A 19,783-nucleotide genomic window follows, 5' to 3' on the forward strand; every position below is an offset into this window, starting at 1 on the left:
TGCCATCCCATCAAATTTATCATGATAATTTTGTCATTTAAGATAGCTGTTTGATAACAACTAGACTGAAGAAGGACAGGTGAGATCACTATTTTCACTCACTGATTCCTAAACAGTAAATGTGTTATATTGGCCTTAGTTTGAATTGTGTAATATAATTATGCCAGTAGATGTTTTATTTGATGTATCAAAAATTTGACTTTCAAATATTTTTCTTTAATGGAGCAGAAAATTCTCACAAATTATCTGAATATACTTGAGTGACATATTAGTGTCAATGTCTATGTGTATCTTACCAGAGCTTAATATTGGTGCAAGCAGATATACCCCTCTGTGGAGAATGGGAGTCAGGAAGGATTGCAGGAGAGAGATCCCTGAATGGTTGTGTTCCCATCAGTTCTTGTTTAGCTTCATAATGTAATTGGAAATGAGGAATTTCGAAAGAAGTTGAATTTGAAACTTAGGAATAGTGTTTTCTAAATAGCTCCTGTAAGGCCAAGAAAAGACATGAAAATCTTTTACGATAGTCTTTTAACATAATGGCATATTGATTTCACTATAATCATGTTAGTGTCTCTAAACTTTGTGTCTCTCATTTACCAAATTCACGTTTGCCTTAAATTTTTTTGTGTATGTATGTTATCTGACTGATGGGCTGTTAGTAAGCTAGCAGGAAGTGAAGTAAGGGTGATTCATTTTTGAGCTTAACTATTATCTTCTTTCAATAGCATTTTAGTGTGTTAATATAATACAATTAGGACATTGAATAAACCATAATTTTTTGAGCACAGACCTGCCATCACACATTCCATTTACAAATTTGATTAGTTTTGCTATCATGTTAACTTTAACATAAAATTTTTCCAATAGTACCTATGTTTTATAGCACCCTCAAGTGTTATGTTAGATTAGTTAGTTTTTTGAATTCTTGTTATCTAAGGCTTTTTATGTCAATGGTTGACTACAGGAACTGCGCTATAAAATATTCACTTAATTCGTTAAATATGTCACTCATCTTGAATGACATAAAAACAGTGGTATCCTGGGGCTAGTTTGTACAATTTGAGAGAGCTAATTGTTACATTTTCAGGAATTTTATAAGCCATTTGTGAAACAGCCATTATTAAACATTAAGGGATATGAACTTAGTAAGCTATTTACTCTGAGAGGTGGTAGAAACTCAAAATGTATCACTGCCTAGTTATGTTATTATTATTCATACTCTTGTTTTTTAAAGTTTATTTATTTTTGGTTTGAGGGAGACAGAGACAGCATGAGTGGGGGAGGGGCCGAGAGAGAGGGAGAGAGAGAATCCCAAGCAGGCTCTGTGCTGCCAGCACGGAGCCCGATGCGGGACTTGAACTCATGACACTGTGAGACCATGACCTGAGCTGAAATCAAGAGTCAGACACCTAACTGACTGAGCCACCCAGGCTCCCTATTATTCATATTCTTGAGGTAGCTTTTCTGGTCTATTATGTGGTATTTTCACCAGACTGCTATGCTGTCGTGCATCTCTTCCTAACTCTGGGCTCGGTGACTTCACACTGGTATCTTGAAATATTCTTCGGTGGAAGTACTTACGCCACGGAAATCAGCAAGTACCACACATCAGGGCTGGATTTATTGTTCTGCTTATGGCCATAGTGCTGAAGCTCAAAGAAGTCTCAGTTTAATAAAATTTATACAAGGGAGAAATAGTACAACAGTAAAGTACATCCCATGTCAAGTTACAAAAGAACTTATTAGGAAGAAGTCTGCAATGAAATTCCATTTGACATTATCATGGTTTGAATAAAATAGGCTGGTTTTGCTGACCAAGAATTGAACACAAGTCAATGAAAGCATTCTGTGAGAATTAGTTGTCTATATGGAATTTACAGTAAAAAGTATTACGTATTTTGCTATTATTTATAAGTTGTATGCTACACATCCTTATGTTATTAAAATTTATAAGAACCTTGTGTATGGGGCACCTGGGTGGCTCAGTCGGTTGAGCGTCCGACTTTGACTCAGGTCATGATCTCGCGGTCTGGAGTTCGAGCCCCACGTCGGGCTCTGTGCTGACAGCTCAGAGCCTGGAGCCTGCTTTGGATTCTGTGTCTCCCTCTCTCTGACCCTCACCTGTTCATGCTCTCTCTCTGTGTCAAAAATAAATGAACATTAAAAAAATTTTAAAAAAACCTTGTGTATACCAACGCACTGCTATAAGCCTTGGTGATTTAGCCGTTTCCATTTTCACTCTACATTTATGGGTGTGCAGACTGTTAGAATTGTATTGTATGAACTCCTTTTTTGATGTTTTGCCTCTTTGAAATTAAGGTTTTTTTTTTAATGTTTATTTATTTTTTAGAGAGAGAAAGAGCGTGAGAGGCGAAGGGGCAGAGAGAAGGAGTCACAGAACCCGAAGCAGGCTCCAGGCTCTGAGCTGTTAGCACAGAGCCTGACGTGGGGCTTGAACTCACGGACTGTGAGATCATGACCTGAGCTGAAGTGGGACGCTTAACCGACTGAGCCACCCAGGCGCCCCTGGCCTCTTTGAAATTAAAATCTGTGTTGTTGCAAATGGTAATAGACAGCATTACGTTAAGTGAAATAAGTCAGATTGAGACGGACAAATGCCATGTAATATCATTCATGTGCAATGTATAAAACAAAAGAAATGAATAAACAAACAAAAAGCAGAATCACACCTATAAATATGGAGAAAAAACTGGTGGTTGCCAAAGGGAAAGGGGTTGGAGAGATGAGCAAAATGGATGGGGAGAGTTGGGGCAGATACACGTTTCCGGTTATAGAATGGATAAGTTACAGGAATAAAAGGCACAGCATAGGGAATATAGTCAGTGATAGTGGAATAGTGTTGTATGGTGACAGATGGTAGCTACATTTGTGGTGAGCACAGTGTAATGTAGAGTATTTGAATCACCGTGTTGTCCACCTGAAACTAATGTAATATTGTGTGTCAACCATACTCAAAAATTTTTTTTTTATTATTATTTTTTTAACGTTTATTATTTTTGAAACAGAGAGAGACAGAGCATGAACAGGGGAGGGGCAGAGAGAGAGGGAGACACAGAATCTGAAACAGGCTCCAGGCTCTGAGCGGTCAGCACAGAGCGTGACGCGGGGCTTGAACCCACGGACCGTGAGATCATGACCTGAGCCGAAGTGGGACGCCCAACCGACCGAGCCACCCAGGCGCCCCTCAAAAATTTTTTTAAAATTTAAAAATGCATATTTAAAATACAATAAAATAAAACAAAAAAGAAATTAAAATTCAAAGCTATTGGAGACTGCGTATTTCCACGGTGTTTTTGAGGCATAACACACACCATGTAATTCATCCACGTAAAGTACACAATTTAATGTTTTAGTATATTCACAGGATATAAAACCATCACCAACATCATCTAATTTTAGAACATTTTGTCCCTACTAAAGTCCCTTCTTTGTAACCAGTAGCAGTCAATCCCCATACACTCCTCTTCCTAGTTCAAAGCATCTGCTTCACATCTGTAAATGTGCCTTTTCTGGACACTTCTTATAAAACGAATCAAGTAATAGGTGTCTTTTGTTGTGTCTGGCTTCTTTAATTTAGCTTTATATCTTCACATTTCATCCATGGCATAGCATGGATCAATACTTTATCCCTTTTTATGTCAGAATAATATTTCCTAGTATGCTTATACCACATTTTGTTTATATATTCAGTTCAGAGGCATTTTATTATCTCTATTTTTTTGCTGTAATGGATATGCTGCTGGATTTTGTACAATTTATTTTCTGTGGGCCTATGTTTTAATTTCTCTTGAATATATGTGTGTACTTAGGGCTTTTTCAGTCATCTGGTAAATCTGTTAAATTTTCAAGTTCCTGTCAGACTTTCCAAAGCACCTGCATCACTTTGCATATCCACCAGCAATGCATGAGAGGTCCAAGTTCTCCATATCTTTGCCTATACTTATGTTTGATTGTAGCAATCCTAGTCAATGTGAAGTAGTATCTCATTGAAATTTTTATTTATGTTTCCCTGATTACTAATTCTGTCGATCATTTCTTCTTGTGCTTACTTGCCATTGGAACATCTTCTTTGGGGAAATGTTTATTCAAAATCTTTACAATTTTTTTTGTTTTAGGTATACAACATAATGATTATGGTGTAGATATATAATGATTATATGATTACAATGATTATATGTAATGAGACATGTATCAAAATGATCACCACAATAGGTCTGGTTAATATCCACCACCACCCATAGTTACAACTCTTTTTTTATGATAGGAACTTTTAAGATCTTAGCAATTTCAAAAATGTAATACAATATTATTATCTATAGTAACCATGCAATATATTATATCCCCAGGATTTATTTATTTTATAGCTAGAAGTTTATACCTTCAAAATTTTGACCATCTTTACCCATTTAATCCACATCCTACTTCCTGACCCTAGTAACCACCAGTCTGTTCTTTGTATCTATGAGTTTGGTTTTTTGTTTGTTTGCTTGTTTTTTTACATTCCATATGTAAGTTAAATCATATGGTATTTGTCTTTGTCTTATTTCTCTTAGCACAGTATCCTCAAGAACCATCCATGTTGTTGCAAATAGCAAGATTTCCCTTTTTTTTTGTGGCTGAAAAATATTCTATGTGTGTGTGTGTATAATACCACAATTATGTGGTAGCACAAAATGTGGCTTATATACATATGACCACATTTTCTTTATCCATTTGTCCATCAACAGATAGATACTTAGGTTGCTTTCATGACTATTTTCTCCCAACACTCATAGCTATTGTAATGAAAATGAGGGTGCATGTATCTTTTTGAGTTAGTGTTTTTGTTACCTTTGGATAAACCCAAAACTGGAATTGCTGGATCATATGGTAGTTCTATTTTTAACTTTTTGAGGAATATCCATACCATAGTGTTTTTCATAGTTCTGCACCAGTTTACATTCCCACCAGCAGAGTGCAAGGGATCACTATTCTCCACATCCTCACCAACATTTGTTATTTCTTGTCCTTTTGATAGTAGTTATTCAAACATGTATGAAGTGATATCTCATTGTGGTTTTGATTTGCATTTACTTGATGGTTAGTGATGTTGAGTACCTTTTCATGTACGTGTTGTCTGTTTGGGTGTCTTTGGAAATGATGATTCAGATCCTTTACCTATTTTTGTAATTGGAATGTTTGTATTTTTAGCTATTGAGTTGAACGTGTCCTTTATATATTTTGGCTATTAACCCCTTATCAGATATATGATTTTCAAACATGTTCTCCCAGTTCTGTGGGTTATTTCACTTTTTTGATGGTACCATATTCAGCATAAATTTTTTTTAATTTTAATACAGTTCAATTAATTTTTCTTTTGTTGTTTTTACTTTTGATTTTATAACTTGGATAACTTTGCCTTACCTAAGTTTAAAAACATTTACTTCTCTGTATGGTTTATTTTTTAAAGAATTTTAAGTTTTAGCTTCTACATTTAGGTCTATGGTTCATTTTGACTTAATTTTTATGTATGGTGTGAGGTCGGGATTCCATGTCATTCTTTTGCATGTGGGTATCCAGTTGTTCCAGTACCATTTGTTGAAAAGACTATTTTTTCCCTGCTGCATTGTTTTGACACTCCTATTTAAAATGAATTGAGGGGCGCCTGGATGGCGCAGTCGGTTAAGCGTCCGACTTCAGCCAGGTCACGATCTCACGGTCCGTGAGTTCGAGCCCCGCGTCAGGCTCTGGGGCTCTGATGGCTCGGAGCCTGGAGCCTGTTTCCGATTCTGTGTCTCCCTCTCTCTCTGCCCCTCCCCCGTTCATGCTCTGTCTCTCTCTGTCCCCAAAAAATAAATAAAAAACGTTGAAAAAAAAAAAATAAAATAAAATGAATTGAAAATGAGTGTAAAGGTTTATTTCTGGAATCTCAATTCTGTCCCATTGATCTATATATCTGTTCTCATGCCCAGTACCATGTTGTCTATTATGTAAGATTTATAGTAAGTTTGAAGTCAAGAAGTATGAGACTTCCAAATTTCTTCTTTTCAAATATTATTTTGGCTATTCTAAGTAACTTGCATTGATATATAAACTTTGACTTGTCAATTTCTGCAAAAAACTAGCCAGAATTTTTAAATGGGGATTACACTGAATTTGTAAGTAAGTTTTTGGAATATTACCATCTTAACAATATCAAGCCTCCGCTCTGTGAGCATAGGCTATTCTTCCATTTATTTGGGTCATTAGAAGTTTTTATAACAATGTTTTGTATCTTTCAATGTATGAGGCCTGCACTTTTTTTTAAACTTTTTGTCTAAATTTATGTCTTGTATTCTAATTTTTAGATGCCATTGTAAATGAAATGATTTTCCAAATTCATTTTTGGGTTTTTTATTGCTAATGAACAGAAATGCAATTGATTTTTATATATTACTTGTGAACCTCAAATTTGCTGAACTCACTTATTAATTCTAACAGTTATTTGGTGGATTCCACAGAGTTTCCTATATACCAGATCATGTCATATACAAATAGAGATAGTTTTTTCTTCCTTCTTTTCAATCTAGGTGAACTAACTTTCTTTCCTTCCTTCCTTCCTTCCTTCCTTCCTTCCTTCCTTCCTTCCTTCCTTCCTTCCTTCCCTCCTTCCTTCCTTCCTTCCTCCTTTCCTTTTCCTTTTTCTTTTTCTCTTTCTCTTTCCCTTTCCCTTTCCCTTTTTCTTCCCCTTTTTCTTTTTGTTTTCCTTTTCCTTTTCCTTTTTCTTTATTTTGCCTAATTGTACCTCCAGTAAAATATTAAATAGCAGTGGCTAGAGCAGACATTCTTGTTTTGCTCCTATTCATAGTGGGAAAGCATTCAATCTTTCATTATTAAATATTGGTCATGGGGTTTTTATAGATGCCCTTTATCATGAGAAATTTTCTTTCTAGTTTATTAAGAGTTTTTCTCAGGAAAGTATGTTGGTTTTTGTCAAATGCTTTTTCTGCATCTATTGAAGTGATCGTATGCTTTTTGTCCATTATTCTTTAATATGGTGTATTACATTAATTAATTTGGGGGGCACCTGGATGGCTCAGTCAGTTAAACATCTGAATGTTGATTTAGGCTCAGGTCATGATTTCGGCTCAGGTCATGATCTCGCAGTTCGTGAGATGGAGCCCTGTGTTGGACTCTGTGCTGACAGCACAGAGCCTGCTTGGGATTCACTCTCTCTCCCTCTTTCTCTGCCCCTCCCCAGCTCCCACATGCACACACTCTCAGAATAAATGTATAAACTTTAATTAATTTTTATATGTTAAACCAATCTTGCGTACCTGGGATTGTCCTACTTGGTTATGGCAATTTTGAGTTTTAATGAGTGTGGATGTAAATTGAACTTCATCACAATTGCAAGCAGATCCATATGACAGAAGGATAATAGTTGATTTCCCTTCCCCAATGCATGTGATTTCAATATTATCTTGATTAACACTGATTTCTTGAAAGTATACTAAATGTTAACCACTGATGGTGAAGCATTTCCTATATATGTTCCCATAGCGCAATTTATACCTTCTGTACTCTAATTCTGTACTCTAATTCATACAACCTGTAGTTATATGATAGCCACCTAAAAATTTCAAGTCTTAATCCCTGAATTTTGTAAATGTTACCTTGTTTAGAAAAAGAGTCTTCAGAGATGCAATTAAGTTAAGGATAGCGAGTGAAGAGGTTACCCTGGATTATCTGGTTAGACCTAAATGCCTTCAGATAAAATGAGTCATTAAGAGAAAGAGACACACGGAGGAGAGACACATCAAAAAGAAGAAGGCAATGTGACATGGCCTCAAGGCATGGAATGCTAGCAGCCACAAGACTGGAAGAGACCAAGAATGGATTCTCCTGTAGAACTGCCCGAGGGGGTGCAGCTCTGCCACCATCTTTGAATTTGGACATCTGGCCTCCAGGCCTATGAGGAAATAAATTCTCTTGTTTTAAGCCTCCTATTTGTACTAATTTATTACCAAAGTCACAGGAAATCAGTATACACCTCTAACAATTATTTGATATTTTTTTTCTGTACTAGACTGTGAACTCCACAAAGACCTTGATCATCTGTCTCATACACATTGGTAATTTTAGTGCCTAGTAGAAGGCTTGGCGATGTATTTGGTCTTTCTGGGATAATTGTTGAAGGCGCGAGTAAGTAGGCTGTGATTCCTACGTCGCTCATATTTTATTAACTGTATACAGTCACTATGTTTCTGATTATCCAGCAAAGGAAACGAGAGGAAACTGTAAGTTTTATGAGTTGGAGAAAAGACAAAATTTTATGTGTGTTTTTGCTGGTGGGAAGAGCTAAAATTTGGATATCTAGCCTAGGAACAGTGGATGTTCTCTGAGGAGTGGGTGTAGGTTGGAGTGATTGGGGGATGGGCATCTGAAATGGTGCTTCCCAGGCACTGTACTCTAAGCTACCTCAGTTTTTCGGGGTAGTTACGGCCATGCTTCATGCAGTTTCTCTGTACTTTCACTACATATGCTGGTCTTGTATCACAAGACAATAAGGGATTATCCATGAGACCCAGTATAGAAGAAGAGATGGCTTAAGATGTTAAAGGAGATAAGTGAGAAAGATATAAACCTAATGAAGAATCACCTGCATTCTAGGTAACTGTGGAGGAGTGCTTCAAATTTAACAGATTGTGAAATACACAATCCACATATATTTGAATATATATGTATTTGAATATATATGTAGTTATTTAAATATATACGTATAGTTATTTAAATATACCATTTGACTCATTGACTGCATAATAATTTAGCTCAGATTAATCACTCTCTTATGCTGTATACCAACATTAATGCCTACATCATGTTATTTCAGATTATGCCTCGGGGTCCACGTAAGAACATTGTGTGTGTATGCACGTGTGTGCATGTCTGTGTTTGCAAATAGAAAACGCTTTCATATAAGATTAAATGTCTTTCTTGTCTAATTCCTAATTTCTTATTCTTTTCTTATGAATTTCTTACTTCTCATCATTTATGGGAGCTTTTTGCTACACTTTGTACCACCATGGCTTTTACCCTGTGTGAATTCCCACTCACATCAAATTGTGTTTCTTCCAAGAAGCTACCTCAGCCGGAGGTGATACCTTTATTCTTTCAACTCCTATAGTATGTTGTTTACATTTTTATCCCAATCATTAAAATGACAAGAGCTGCTATTTGTCAAGTGTTCACTATATGCCAACCAATTGGGTCACATCCTTTTCCTTTGTTACTTCATTTGATTACAATTCTGTGAAGCGGCCTCTATTATCTCTGTTTTCCAATTGAGAAAACTGAAATTTGAGAAGAGTGAAATTTAGGGGAATTTCAGTGATTTGCACAAAACATCCAATTTCTGAGTGGAGGGTCCAAAGTTCACACCTAGACTATCTCTAGAGCTTCCATTTTTAACTTGAACACTTAGTGCCCCTTAGTCTAATCTTAAATTATATGGTGTTTAAGGTTAGGGATTTCATATTATTTCTTTTATTTCTCTAATAACAGCTTCCAGTACCCAGCAACTCAATAAAATTGATTGGACGAATGAATCAATATTTAGAATGAAATTATTGTAATAAAAATTACTAAGCCTTAAAATATGTTTTAGAATAATTTAAGAATGTTATGCTGATGGCAAGAAATAAGTCATTATAAAACTTAAAAGATGTTATTTATGGGTAAGCATGATCACTATGCCAGATATCTTTTTTCATATTTCTTTTTTTTTTTAAATTTTTTTTTTTTAACGTTTATTTATTTTTGAGACAGAGAGAGACAGAGCATGAACGGGGGAGGGGCAGAGAGAGAGGGAGACACAGAATCGGAAGCAGGCTCCAGGCTCTGAGCCATCAGCCCAGAGCCCGACGCGGGGCTCGAACTCACGGACCGCGAGATCATGACCTGAGCTGAAGTCGGACGCTTAACCGACTGAGCCACCCAGGCGCCCCATCTTTTTTCATATTTCTTAAAGTTCTATATGTAAATGTGTGAAATTATGCAATATTCACTCACAAGTTTTTAAAGTTTCCTATCAGATGATTTGGCTCAGTTTATCAACATGTTTTTGTTTAACTACCTCTTTGTGGTGAATATATATTTCTTTATTAATTTTGTGTATTTTATTTATTTATTTTTTTTTTTGGTTTTGTTTCCAGGATGGTGTAGGGGTGGATGAGAAGCTGTCTTTGCGGCGGGTAGCTGTGGTTGAAGATTTCTTTGACATTATCTATTCGATGCATGTGGAAACAGGGCCAAATGGAGAACAAATTCGGAAACATGCTGGACAAAAGAGAACTTACAAAGCAGTAAGTTAAAAAAAAAAAAAAACACAGAAAATAGAAAGGCATGCATTTTGGAATTTGATATTATGTATGTTTGTTGAAAATGGTTTAAATATTTATAAATAGTCTATCTTTAGTATAAATTAGACCATATCATGGTCACACCCAACATGTAAACTATTATTATTACTGATTCTGTTTTGGTCGTATATTCACTAAGTCTGTTGCATATAATCTAAATCTGTCTCTAGCACTCTCATTTTGTTTTCTTTAAATATACGTAAAATGTGGTAGTCCCAGTCAAATGCCCACAAATGGAAAGATATATTTGTGTTACACATTCAATACATAATATATATTCAGATCATAAATATATGATATATGGACTGGGTCATATGAACTTTTGTACTACCACTATAGTCTTAACATTCCTTCCTTTCAAATCATATTGTGTATTATAAGTATTTCCATTTAATACTTATATTCACATGGATAAGAAAATTTGATGTACTTTTCTTGTGTCACCTTATATTAAATACATTTGTCCTGAAGAATATGCATTTCTTAATTTTCCGGAGTAGAGGATTAAAATATATGTGTTGTTTTCATAGATCCAATGCCCTTGAACATTTTAAAATGAAAATAGACAATTATGTATATCGTAAATTATGTGGAAAATAGATTTAATTAATTGTTAGATATTGCAATATTTTCAAAATGGAGTTATATCTTATTTCTAAAGTTTCTAATTATATATACAGTTTGACCTAGACATTTTAATCTAGCTTTTATTTAATCAAACATTTTATGAAATCATCTTATAGATATTTCATCCTTTCTGGGAAAATTGAACAGTAAATTATTCTTTTCCAATATGAGCAAAGTATACATCAGAAGTGTTTTATCAGCAATCAAAAATAATATCCTTTTTTAGAATTCTTATTGAACTTTGCTTTTGGCTACCTTTTTATTGACTGTTTTCAGCTATATTGATACACAATATCAGTCTGGATCCATTTTTTTTTCAGATACAGAAAAATGTGTGAAATGCTCAAAGTTTCAAATACAGGTACATATGTTTGAAAATTAGCTACTGAGCATAAGAAATAGCTTCTTTTCCATAACTATTTTTTGCTATATTTCCAGGGTCATATTGAATCTTTGTAGTTGCATAATAACCCCTAATACATGTTGTATTTATCTCTCCTTCTCTATGGTTTTGTTTCTTGGCTGTTTCCAAATTGCATGGTTTGTGGGCAGGCACTATTGTAAGTTTCCTTACATAATTCTGCCACATAAACTTTCTTTTGACTTACATATCCTAGGAGACATTCTTATCATGACTAATGACAATGGCCTAGCTTCTTAAAATATTTTTATGTAGACTAATATTACTGAACATACTCATTTTGCTTGTCTCCTAAGCCAGGGTTTTATCTTTGGATATTGGATATTAACAGGAAAAAATATACATCGATCTACTAATATCACTAACTGTGTACCCTTAAGATAATGCATTTTCATGAAATAGCTACCTGAACTTGATAGAACTTCGTACGGTAGGAATGGATAAGTCCAGTTGTGAAATGGAAACAAACGTGTCAACAAAAAAGTGGCTTCATTGTCAGTAGTAGTGTGGCAGCCAAATCCGTTTAGGTGCCAAAAGCAATTTAATATGATTTAATCTTTGAAGTGTATTTATTAGACACCTTTAACTGAAACGGAAACATGATGTAGACCCAACTCTCACCGTTTTCTTAGATGAAATGTAGGGAATGTGATCCCTTGCCATGATTCTTGCTAGACACTTCCAATAAATTGGTAAACATGTTTCCAACATGTATTATTTTGCATTAACATTATGAAGATATTGTATGCATTTTGGGGTGGAAATACCAACTTTGGACATATAAGTAGCACTGAAACATCATCCATTCCCTCTTGAGAACATCCTATTTGAAGATCCTTTCCCAAGTTTATTTTTAATTTCCACATCTAAGATATTTTCACCCTTCACTAATATCATGAAGATTCTTCTTGGCATAATCTTTTACCTCCTGCTTTCTCTTAATTGAATCCTAATTAGGAAAGATTTCCATTTTATAGAGTAATAATGCATCATAGAACAAAAAGAACCACTGCAATGCCAGCAAAACTGTGCATATCACTCTATAATAAATTAAGTCTAATGTTAAAATTTAATATAAATGTTCAACTAACAGGGCATAAAACTAAATGCAATTTGAAATGGAATGGTTTAGTGGTACTAGGGCCCTACACTGTTGGGTCAGTGTTTAATTCTCAAGACTAATGCTAGAATTGGCTAGTCATTGGTAGAATTAGCTAGATACCAATTGCAATTACAATGGTTCCCATTAAGTTTAAGATTTTTTTCTACTTCTAACACATTAGTCATAGCGCATGCATGATTATGTTTATTGACCTTTTTTCTCCCTTTTGCTACATGGCCAAGAAATCATACTTATACAACTAATCATTAAAGCGTTTCATATTGTTTTAATAATATTATCAATAGATTTAGTGATCATTTTATTTACTTTGCCTTTTTTGCAAATCTTTCTATGTTTTCACTCTGCAGGAAATGGTGGTCCTTTAATATTGGATTAACTTTTGAATGCTATTTGTTTTTATCTATCTGCGGTATTGTCATTCCTTGAAATATCTAGGCATTATACAACTTAACTGTTATCACAATCTGACCTGATTATAGATAAAATTGGAGGGTATGTGTCCTACTCATGAGCTCTTTTTAAAAATCCACATAAAATGACACATTTTAGGAATATGTAAAGGCTATCATAATTATTTTGTTCAGTCATTGGGGAATTCTAGTGTCTTTTAGGTCTTTGCTTTTTTTCTGCATTTTTCCTTGCATATACATGAACTATTATTGCTGCATTAAATGTATTTCCTTCCTTATATTTGACGATAGTCCACTCTTGATTATCTGTATTAACAGAATGGAGAGGAGGAATGGCTCATTCAAATATCACTTACATTTGAATTGAAGATAAATCTTAGTACTGAAAATTGAATGTTAAGTGTGTTTAGTAATTTGGAAGTTTACTCCAAAATTAATGACGTAACATTATAAGAAATAATTGTGAGATGTCTAGTCTTCTAGTACTTAGTTCTTCCCAACTTCTGCCCGCACTTGACCTTTGGAAATATGTCACTCTTCTTCAGTTATCTTTTGTCACTTGTGTTTTATCACAGGCTAAGCACAGCTGCCCTTCCAGTAATATTTCTTACGTTAGGGTCCAATTAAAGGGTTAAATTTCAAACTCTTTCTTCTACATGTAAAATAGGAGGAACTGGTAGAAATCTGGGAACTAAGGGGAAAAGTTGGTGTTTTCAACAGAGAGAACAGTCTGCATATAAATGTGTACACACACACACACACACGCACACACACACAATTTGTAGTGTGATACAGTAAACCTACATGTATTATTCACATACATAGCTGCCAATAATTACATTCATTTAATTCAGAGTGGAGAACATATGCTGTAGCTAAAAAAAAAAATAGGCTAGAAGCCAGACAAACTCAGTTTCACATTTCAAATCTAGCACTTCCTATCTGTATCAGTTTTGGCAAATTATTTACTTTTTTTTCTCCTCCTGTTTCAAGGGCGGTAACAATATGCATGGTGTGGCGAAATAAATCAGTTCATATGTGTAAAGTGCTTGGTACATGGTAAAGTTTGGAATAATATTATTTGTCCTTTATCCAATCACTACTCATGTTCCAGGTAGAAGAATAAGCAGGACGATTCCCATAGATCTGTCATTGCCTTAGTTACAATTATGGACATAATCTCCTCTGCCCGCCCCGATGCCTCTGTGTTGGGAGATAGGAATAGTAATAACTTTTCATGCATTCTTTTATGTCCCATTCTAGACATCAGCATTCCTGGAAGTCCACAGTGTAAGTTTTATCTGAGGTTTCACTGGGCAGAAGGGAGGCATGAAAGCAGGCCAGGGTTTCCATGTTCAAGAGGTCTCCTGCTTCATGGAAGTTTATGAGAATTCCATTCTTTTTATTTGCTCTTTCCAAAGTTTGAGTCTGTTAAGTTACTTTCAGATTAATTTTTTGAAAAAATTTTAAAACTGGCTCTCTTTAAGGAATGTGTTTTCAATATGAATTGAACATCCGTTTCTAGGGATGTACTATAGAAAAATAATGTATCGTGCAGAATGTATTGTGCATTCCTACTCTGAGAATTAAAAAGGTACATCTTTATTCTGTGAGACCTAGAATACTTAACCTTAGCTTTAATTAGCATAATTTTTGTTCTGTTCTTTTTATAAATACCTATTGGTTTGGTGTTTCCACTTCTGAATAGGACATCTTAACTTGCACCAGTTTCTCATGATATGTATGTAAAATTTTCTAGAATTCTTGTCAACTTATGAGACTAATGAGAAAAATTTGTAGCCAATCTGGTGTGAAAAAATAATACTACACTAAAATTTAAGAGTTCTAAACAATTAATTTAACCACTTTTTGGCTTAGGCTACAGTTTACTCAGATACGAAATGAGGGGGCTACATTTCAGGTTTCTTCAAACTCAAAGAATAACTCCAGTGTTAATGGTGTGTATGGGGCCGTCACTGTGCTGGAGACATAAGAGATAGTAACCAAAGTGAGTAAACTGGTTTGCACCAGAAATGTTCAAACATAGGGAATGTATCCTGCTGTTACAAAGGCAGATTGGCTGATAAGCGTAGAATAGAGATAAAATATTCCTGCTCCACTCTGATCCAGAAAATTCTTCTATAAATAATCATAATGATGATGATAAGAGCAATAATGAAAAGGATCTGTAGTCACTGGACTTCATATTTCCAGGAATTTAAAATAGTAATCAAAGGAGAAAGTCCATAAAATATTATCAGTGTCAGCAAATCTTCACTGCACTCCATTTTTGTTAAAAATTTTGCAGTAATCTGAATCATGTGACGAATGAGCAGCTCCTTAGTTATTATGGGATTTTAAGCTGCTGCACCACACATACGGCTATACCCCAATTGCATTTATTCTTGTCTAGAACGTGATGACTTTGCTATATATCCCTTTTGTTTATTTGTGGTTTTTCTTCTGTATCTTTATTGTGAACATGAATGATCGTGTGAAGACCAGTGTTACCTGTCTTACGGTCCTATAGTCTGAGACAGCGTTTAATAGGATTTGCTCAATCTTACTATTGAAATAGGGGGCTACCTATATACTTCTGTGATTAGTGCCGGAGAGGCTTTCCTCTCCAAATATTTTTCCCTTCCCTATCACAGTGCCTCAAGTTTTACAGTTAGGATTTAATTTACTTGGGTTAAACCATGGCCCCTGTATCTTTATACAGGCTTCAAATATCCTTGAGCAAGAAAAGCTGGAGAGTAAATTAGGCTTCGAGCAGTCATCGACACTTTGTGTGATCACTTTACACATTTGCCTCTGTCTCTCGTATCTAGCTGGGTTTAACTCAACCATAGAGAAGTATACTGGATGGGAATGTGTGTTGCCCTAAATTAATGTTTTTTTTTTTTTTAATTTTTTTTCAACGTTTTTTATTTATTTTTGGGACAGAGAGAGACAGAGCATGAACGGGGAAGGGGCAGAGAGAGAGGGAGACACAGAATCGGAAACAGGCTCCAGGCTCCGAGCCATCAGCCCAGAGCCCGACGCGGGGCTCGAACTCACGGACCGCGAGATCGTGACCTGGCTGAAGTCGGACGCTTAACCGACTGCGCCACCCAGGCGCCCCTTAATGTTTTGATATCTGGCACCCCAGGTAGCATAGGATCTGCTGGATTTTTGTATGAGCCCTTAGTGTGGCATTACACTTACATACAGCTTTTGAAACATGTATGATATTTAGAAGTTGAGATCTCATGTCATCAAGGCAAAGATGAAAAACCTTTACAAACCTCATTTGAAAATATTTTCCAAAAAGAGGATACCATTTATTTTGATATTTTTAGAACGTGAGAACAGTGTTTAAAAATATGTTAGAAAGGTTGGGGTGCCTGGGTGGTTCAGTCAGTTGAGCCTCCGACTCTTGATTTCAGCACAGGTCATGATCCCAGGATCGTGGGATCCAGCCCCTTGCCGGGCTCCACGCTCACAGCGTGGATTCTCTTTCTCTCTGTCTTTCCCTCGGTGCCTTTCTCCCTACTTGCACTCTCTCTCTCTAAAAATAAAAGAACGGAAAAAAGGGCACTTGTTGTATGAACACTGGGTGTTGTATGTAAGTGATGAATCACTAAATTCTACACCTAAAACTGATATTACACTGTATGTTAACTGGAATTTAGATAAAAATCTAGAGAAAGGAAAAAAATTAAAAATTGATGGGAAGTATTAGATTTAAAACTCTGAAACTTAAATCGGATTTTCTAGTAAAAAGTACTATCCAATCATGATTCACTATAATACAATAAAAAAGTGTATGCTTCTGTCTCTTCTCAATCCCTTTTAGTATTTTCAATTCTCTCCTTCCCTCTCACAGATTCAAGTGCATGGATAGGGTGTTACTGAAGCAAAGTGTTGAGGAAAATGTTCTCTGGGACCTAGAAGTTAATATTATGCTGATAAGCCATCTTCTTTGACTTAATGCAAAGAAATTTCAAAGCAAAGTAACATAGCAAATGAATATAGGTTCCTGCCTTGTTTATGCAGGGAACATTTTTTATTTCATTATTATAAACTACAGTGGCTTAAAAAATTTTTTTTAATATTTATTCATTTTTGAGAGACAGAGACAGAGTGCAGTCAGGAGTGGGGCAGAGAGAGAGAGAGAGGGAGGCCCAGAATCCGAAGCAGGCTCCAGACTCTGAGCTATCAGCACAGAGCCCAGCATGGGGCTTGAACTCACAGACCTTGAGATCATGACCTGAGCTGAAGTTGGACACTTAACTAACTGAGCCACCCAGGCACTCCTACAGTGTCTTAAATAAACAACTGTTCTGGATATCAGATAGAGATAGAAAAAAACCTTAAAATTATTCTAGCTTCAAATAATTTTGTAGACATTCTCTAATATTGAATTCAACGATGATATTATGAAATTATAACTAGTTTATCCTTGAGAGTTTATGAGTACAAAACATTTTCAATGATAGATATTTTATGCTACTTGGATAAGGTTCCTTTTTTGTTTGTTTGTTTTTGCGTTTTATGACTGGGTAGATGTTGAAATAATCACACAGTTCTTGATGATGGGGGCACCATATCTGTTTCTCATACCACTGTGTCAAAGAAGGCACTCACTTGTCGAAGGAATAAATTCTCCTTGTCTTTGTGAAGCCCTTGCCTTTTTGATACCAACTAAAGAGTATAAAGATGTTACTGTCACTGGGAATAATGAAATAAGATTAGCAGTGTATCCCATGGCTGTAAAGACTGTGGACTGCACAGCCCATGTTGACCTTGAAAAGAGCCCCAGATTTATGCAATTTTGTAGGTTATGAATAGGGTAAAAAAAAATATTTTAACACAAGTGCTTCTCATTTGCTTTTCAGGCAAAACTTGAATGCTCCATTAAATAATGCTATCATCTTTGGGGTGTCTGGGTGACTCAGTCAACTAAGGGTTGGACTCTTGATTTCCGCTCAGGTCATGATCTCATGGTTCGTGGGTTTCACCCCCGCATCGGGCTCTGCACTGATAGTGCGGGGCCTGCTTGAGATTCTCTCTCTCCCCCTCCCTTGTTCTCTCTCTCTCTCTCAAAATAAATAAACATAATTTTTTTAAATGATGTTATCATCTTTGAGGCAGGATATAAACACTACTTACTTTTCCAGACATTGGTTTATTTTTATCAGATACACACTTACACCTACATATTCCACACATACACACATATATAGGTTTTAGGCAGGTGATTTCTAAGTATTGAAAACATCTATTAAATTTAAACATGGTACACATGTTAGATCTACTTTTATATTAGAGCAGCCATACTATTGTTGAAAACTAAAAGTAATTTTCAGCCTAATAAGTCAGATGGGTGAAACATCTCAGAAAGAAAAAAAAATCAATGGCAAGGCAATTACAGTTATTATACAACCATTCTGAAACTGAATACTAGTGTACTGCCATTCATCAAAATTGATTTATTTCTCATATAGGTGTAGTTAAAATTATCACAGGTGGGCAGATTAATAGTGCAAATCCATTATACTCTGAAGCTGTCTTTTTGGTAGTGGAAATCGTCAAAAGACATAAGAACTCACCGAAACCAGTTAATCATCAACTAATGTCACAAGCGCTGTCGTTAACAATTTTTGTATTAAACGATAATGTCCCAGTGAGTAGATCTGTTCCTTGAAAGGGAATTAACCTTTTGGAGAAACTATTAACTCTTAATGTCCAGCCTGGTAAATTGCTACTTCGGCGCACCCTTGTGGTGAAAGTGAGCCAATGCAGCTTTACAACAGGATGATTAATGCCTACCAGCTGGTGATTCTCACTCAGATCCAGAGATTTAGGTCTTCCCTGGTGTGGTGATGGTATAACAAACAAAAATCTCCCGAGTTTCTTCAAGCATATGCATGGGTGCACCTATGTAAATACTTACATAAGTATTTAAAAGGGATAAACTATAACAGGAAGAAGAGACAGGATGTGGATGACTAGGATGAGGTAGTAGAGAGAAAATGGTTCCCGTTTTGATGTCAACCCGTTTTGTTTTGTTCTTAGTTTTATTTTTTTCTCTACTGTGAATAATGCTGCTCTAAGCATTTGTGTCAAGTTTTTTTGTTTGTTTATTTTTGAGAGAGAGAGAGAGAAAGCATGAGTGGGGAGGGGCAGAGAGCTAGGGAGACACATGATCCAAAGCAGGCTCCAGGCTCTGAGCTGTCAGCACAGAGCGCTACCTGGGCTCGAACTCACAGACTGTGAGATCAAGACCTGAGCCGAAGTCGGATGCGTAACCAACTGAGCCACCCCGGCTAAATCCCAGATTAGGTAACAAGTTGGGCTTGTATTATGTGAAGGATTTTTTTTTTTTTTTTTGAGGCTCAGAAATAATATATGTAAAAATTTAAACAGTAATTCCTTCAAACATGGTACTATATTGATATTGAAGGGAATGGAAACTTGTTTTTTTTTTTTTTTTGATGTGGAGTTTTTGTGGGGTGACAGATTCTATAAACAGCTTCTTTAAAAAATTATTTGTTTATTTAATTTATTGATTGAATGCAAGTGAGTGAGGGGGAGACAGAGAGAGAGGGAGGGAGAGAGAATCCCACCAGGTGCAGAGAGAGAGAGAGAGAGAGAGGGAAATAGAGCGTGGAGTCTGGAGCTGGGCTCCAGCTCACGTGAAGCGGGGCTCCAGTTCACACGATGCAGGCTCAAACTCATGAACCATGAGATCGTGACCTGAGCCGAAATGTGATGCCTGACTGACAGAGTCAAACAGGTGCCTCTACGTAGCTTC

At 35.8% G+C, this 19,783-nt stretch overlaps 1 protein-coding gene across 6 annotated transcripts in view; it reads left to right on the top strand.

Annotated features, from left to right (window-relative positions):
* Positions 1-19,783, top strand: part of NOL4 (nucleolar protein 4) — a 417,551-nt gene that overhangs the window by 74,840 nt on the left and 322,928 nt on the right. For 4 of the 6 annotated variants that reach the window (XR_009250991.1, XM_058692391.1, XM_058692392.1 and 1 more), the window contains exon 2: positions 10,197-10,346. Coding sequence is in view for 4 of the 6 variants with exons in the window: in XM_058692391.1 (XP_058548374.1) it covers positions 10,197-10,346 (150 nt within the window). In the remaining 2 variants the exon portion in view is untranslated. Of the gene's footprint in view, positions 1-10,196; positions 10,347-11,328; positions 11,392-19,783 lie in introns of those variants that run through there. The other 2 variants (XM_058692399.1, XM_058692394.1) reach the window with 2 other exon arrangements.

The sequence above is a fragment of the Neofelis nebulosa genome, chromosome 11, assembly GCF_028018385.1.
Source record: "Neofelis nebulosa isolate mNeoNeb1 chromosome 11, mNeoNeb1.pri, whole genome shotgun sequence".
NCBI classification, from domain to species: Eukaryota; Metazoa; Chordata; class Mammalia; order Carnivora; family Felidae; genus Neofelis; species Neofelis nebulosa.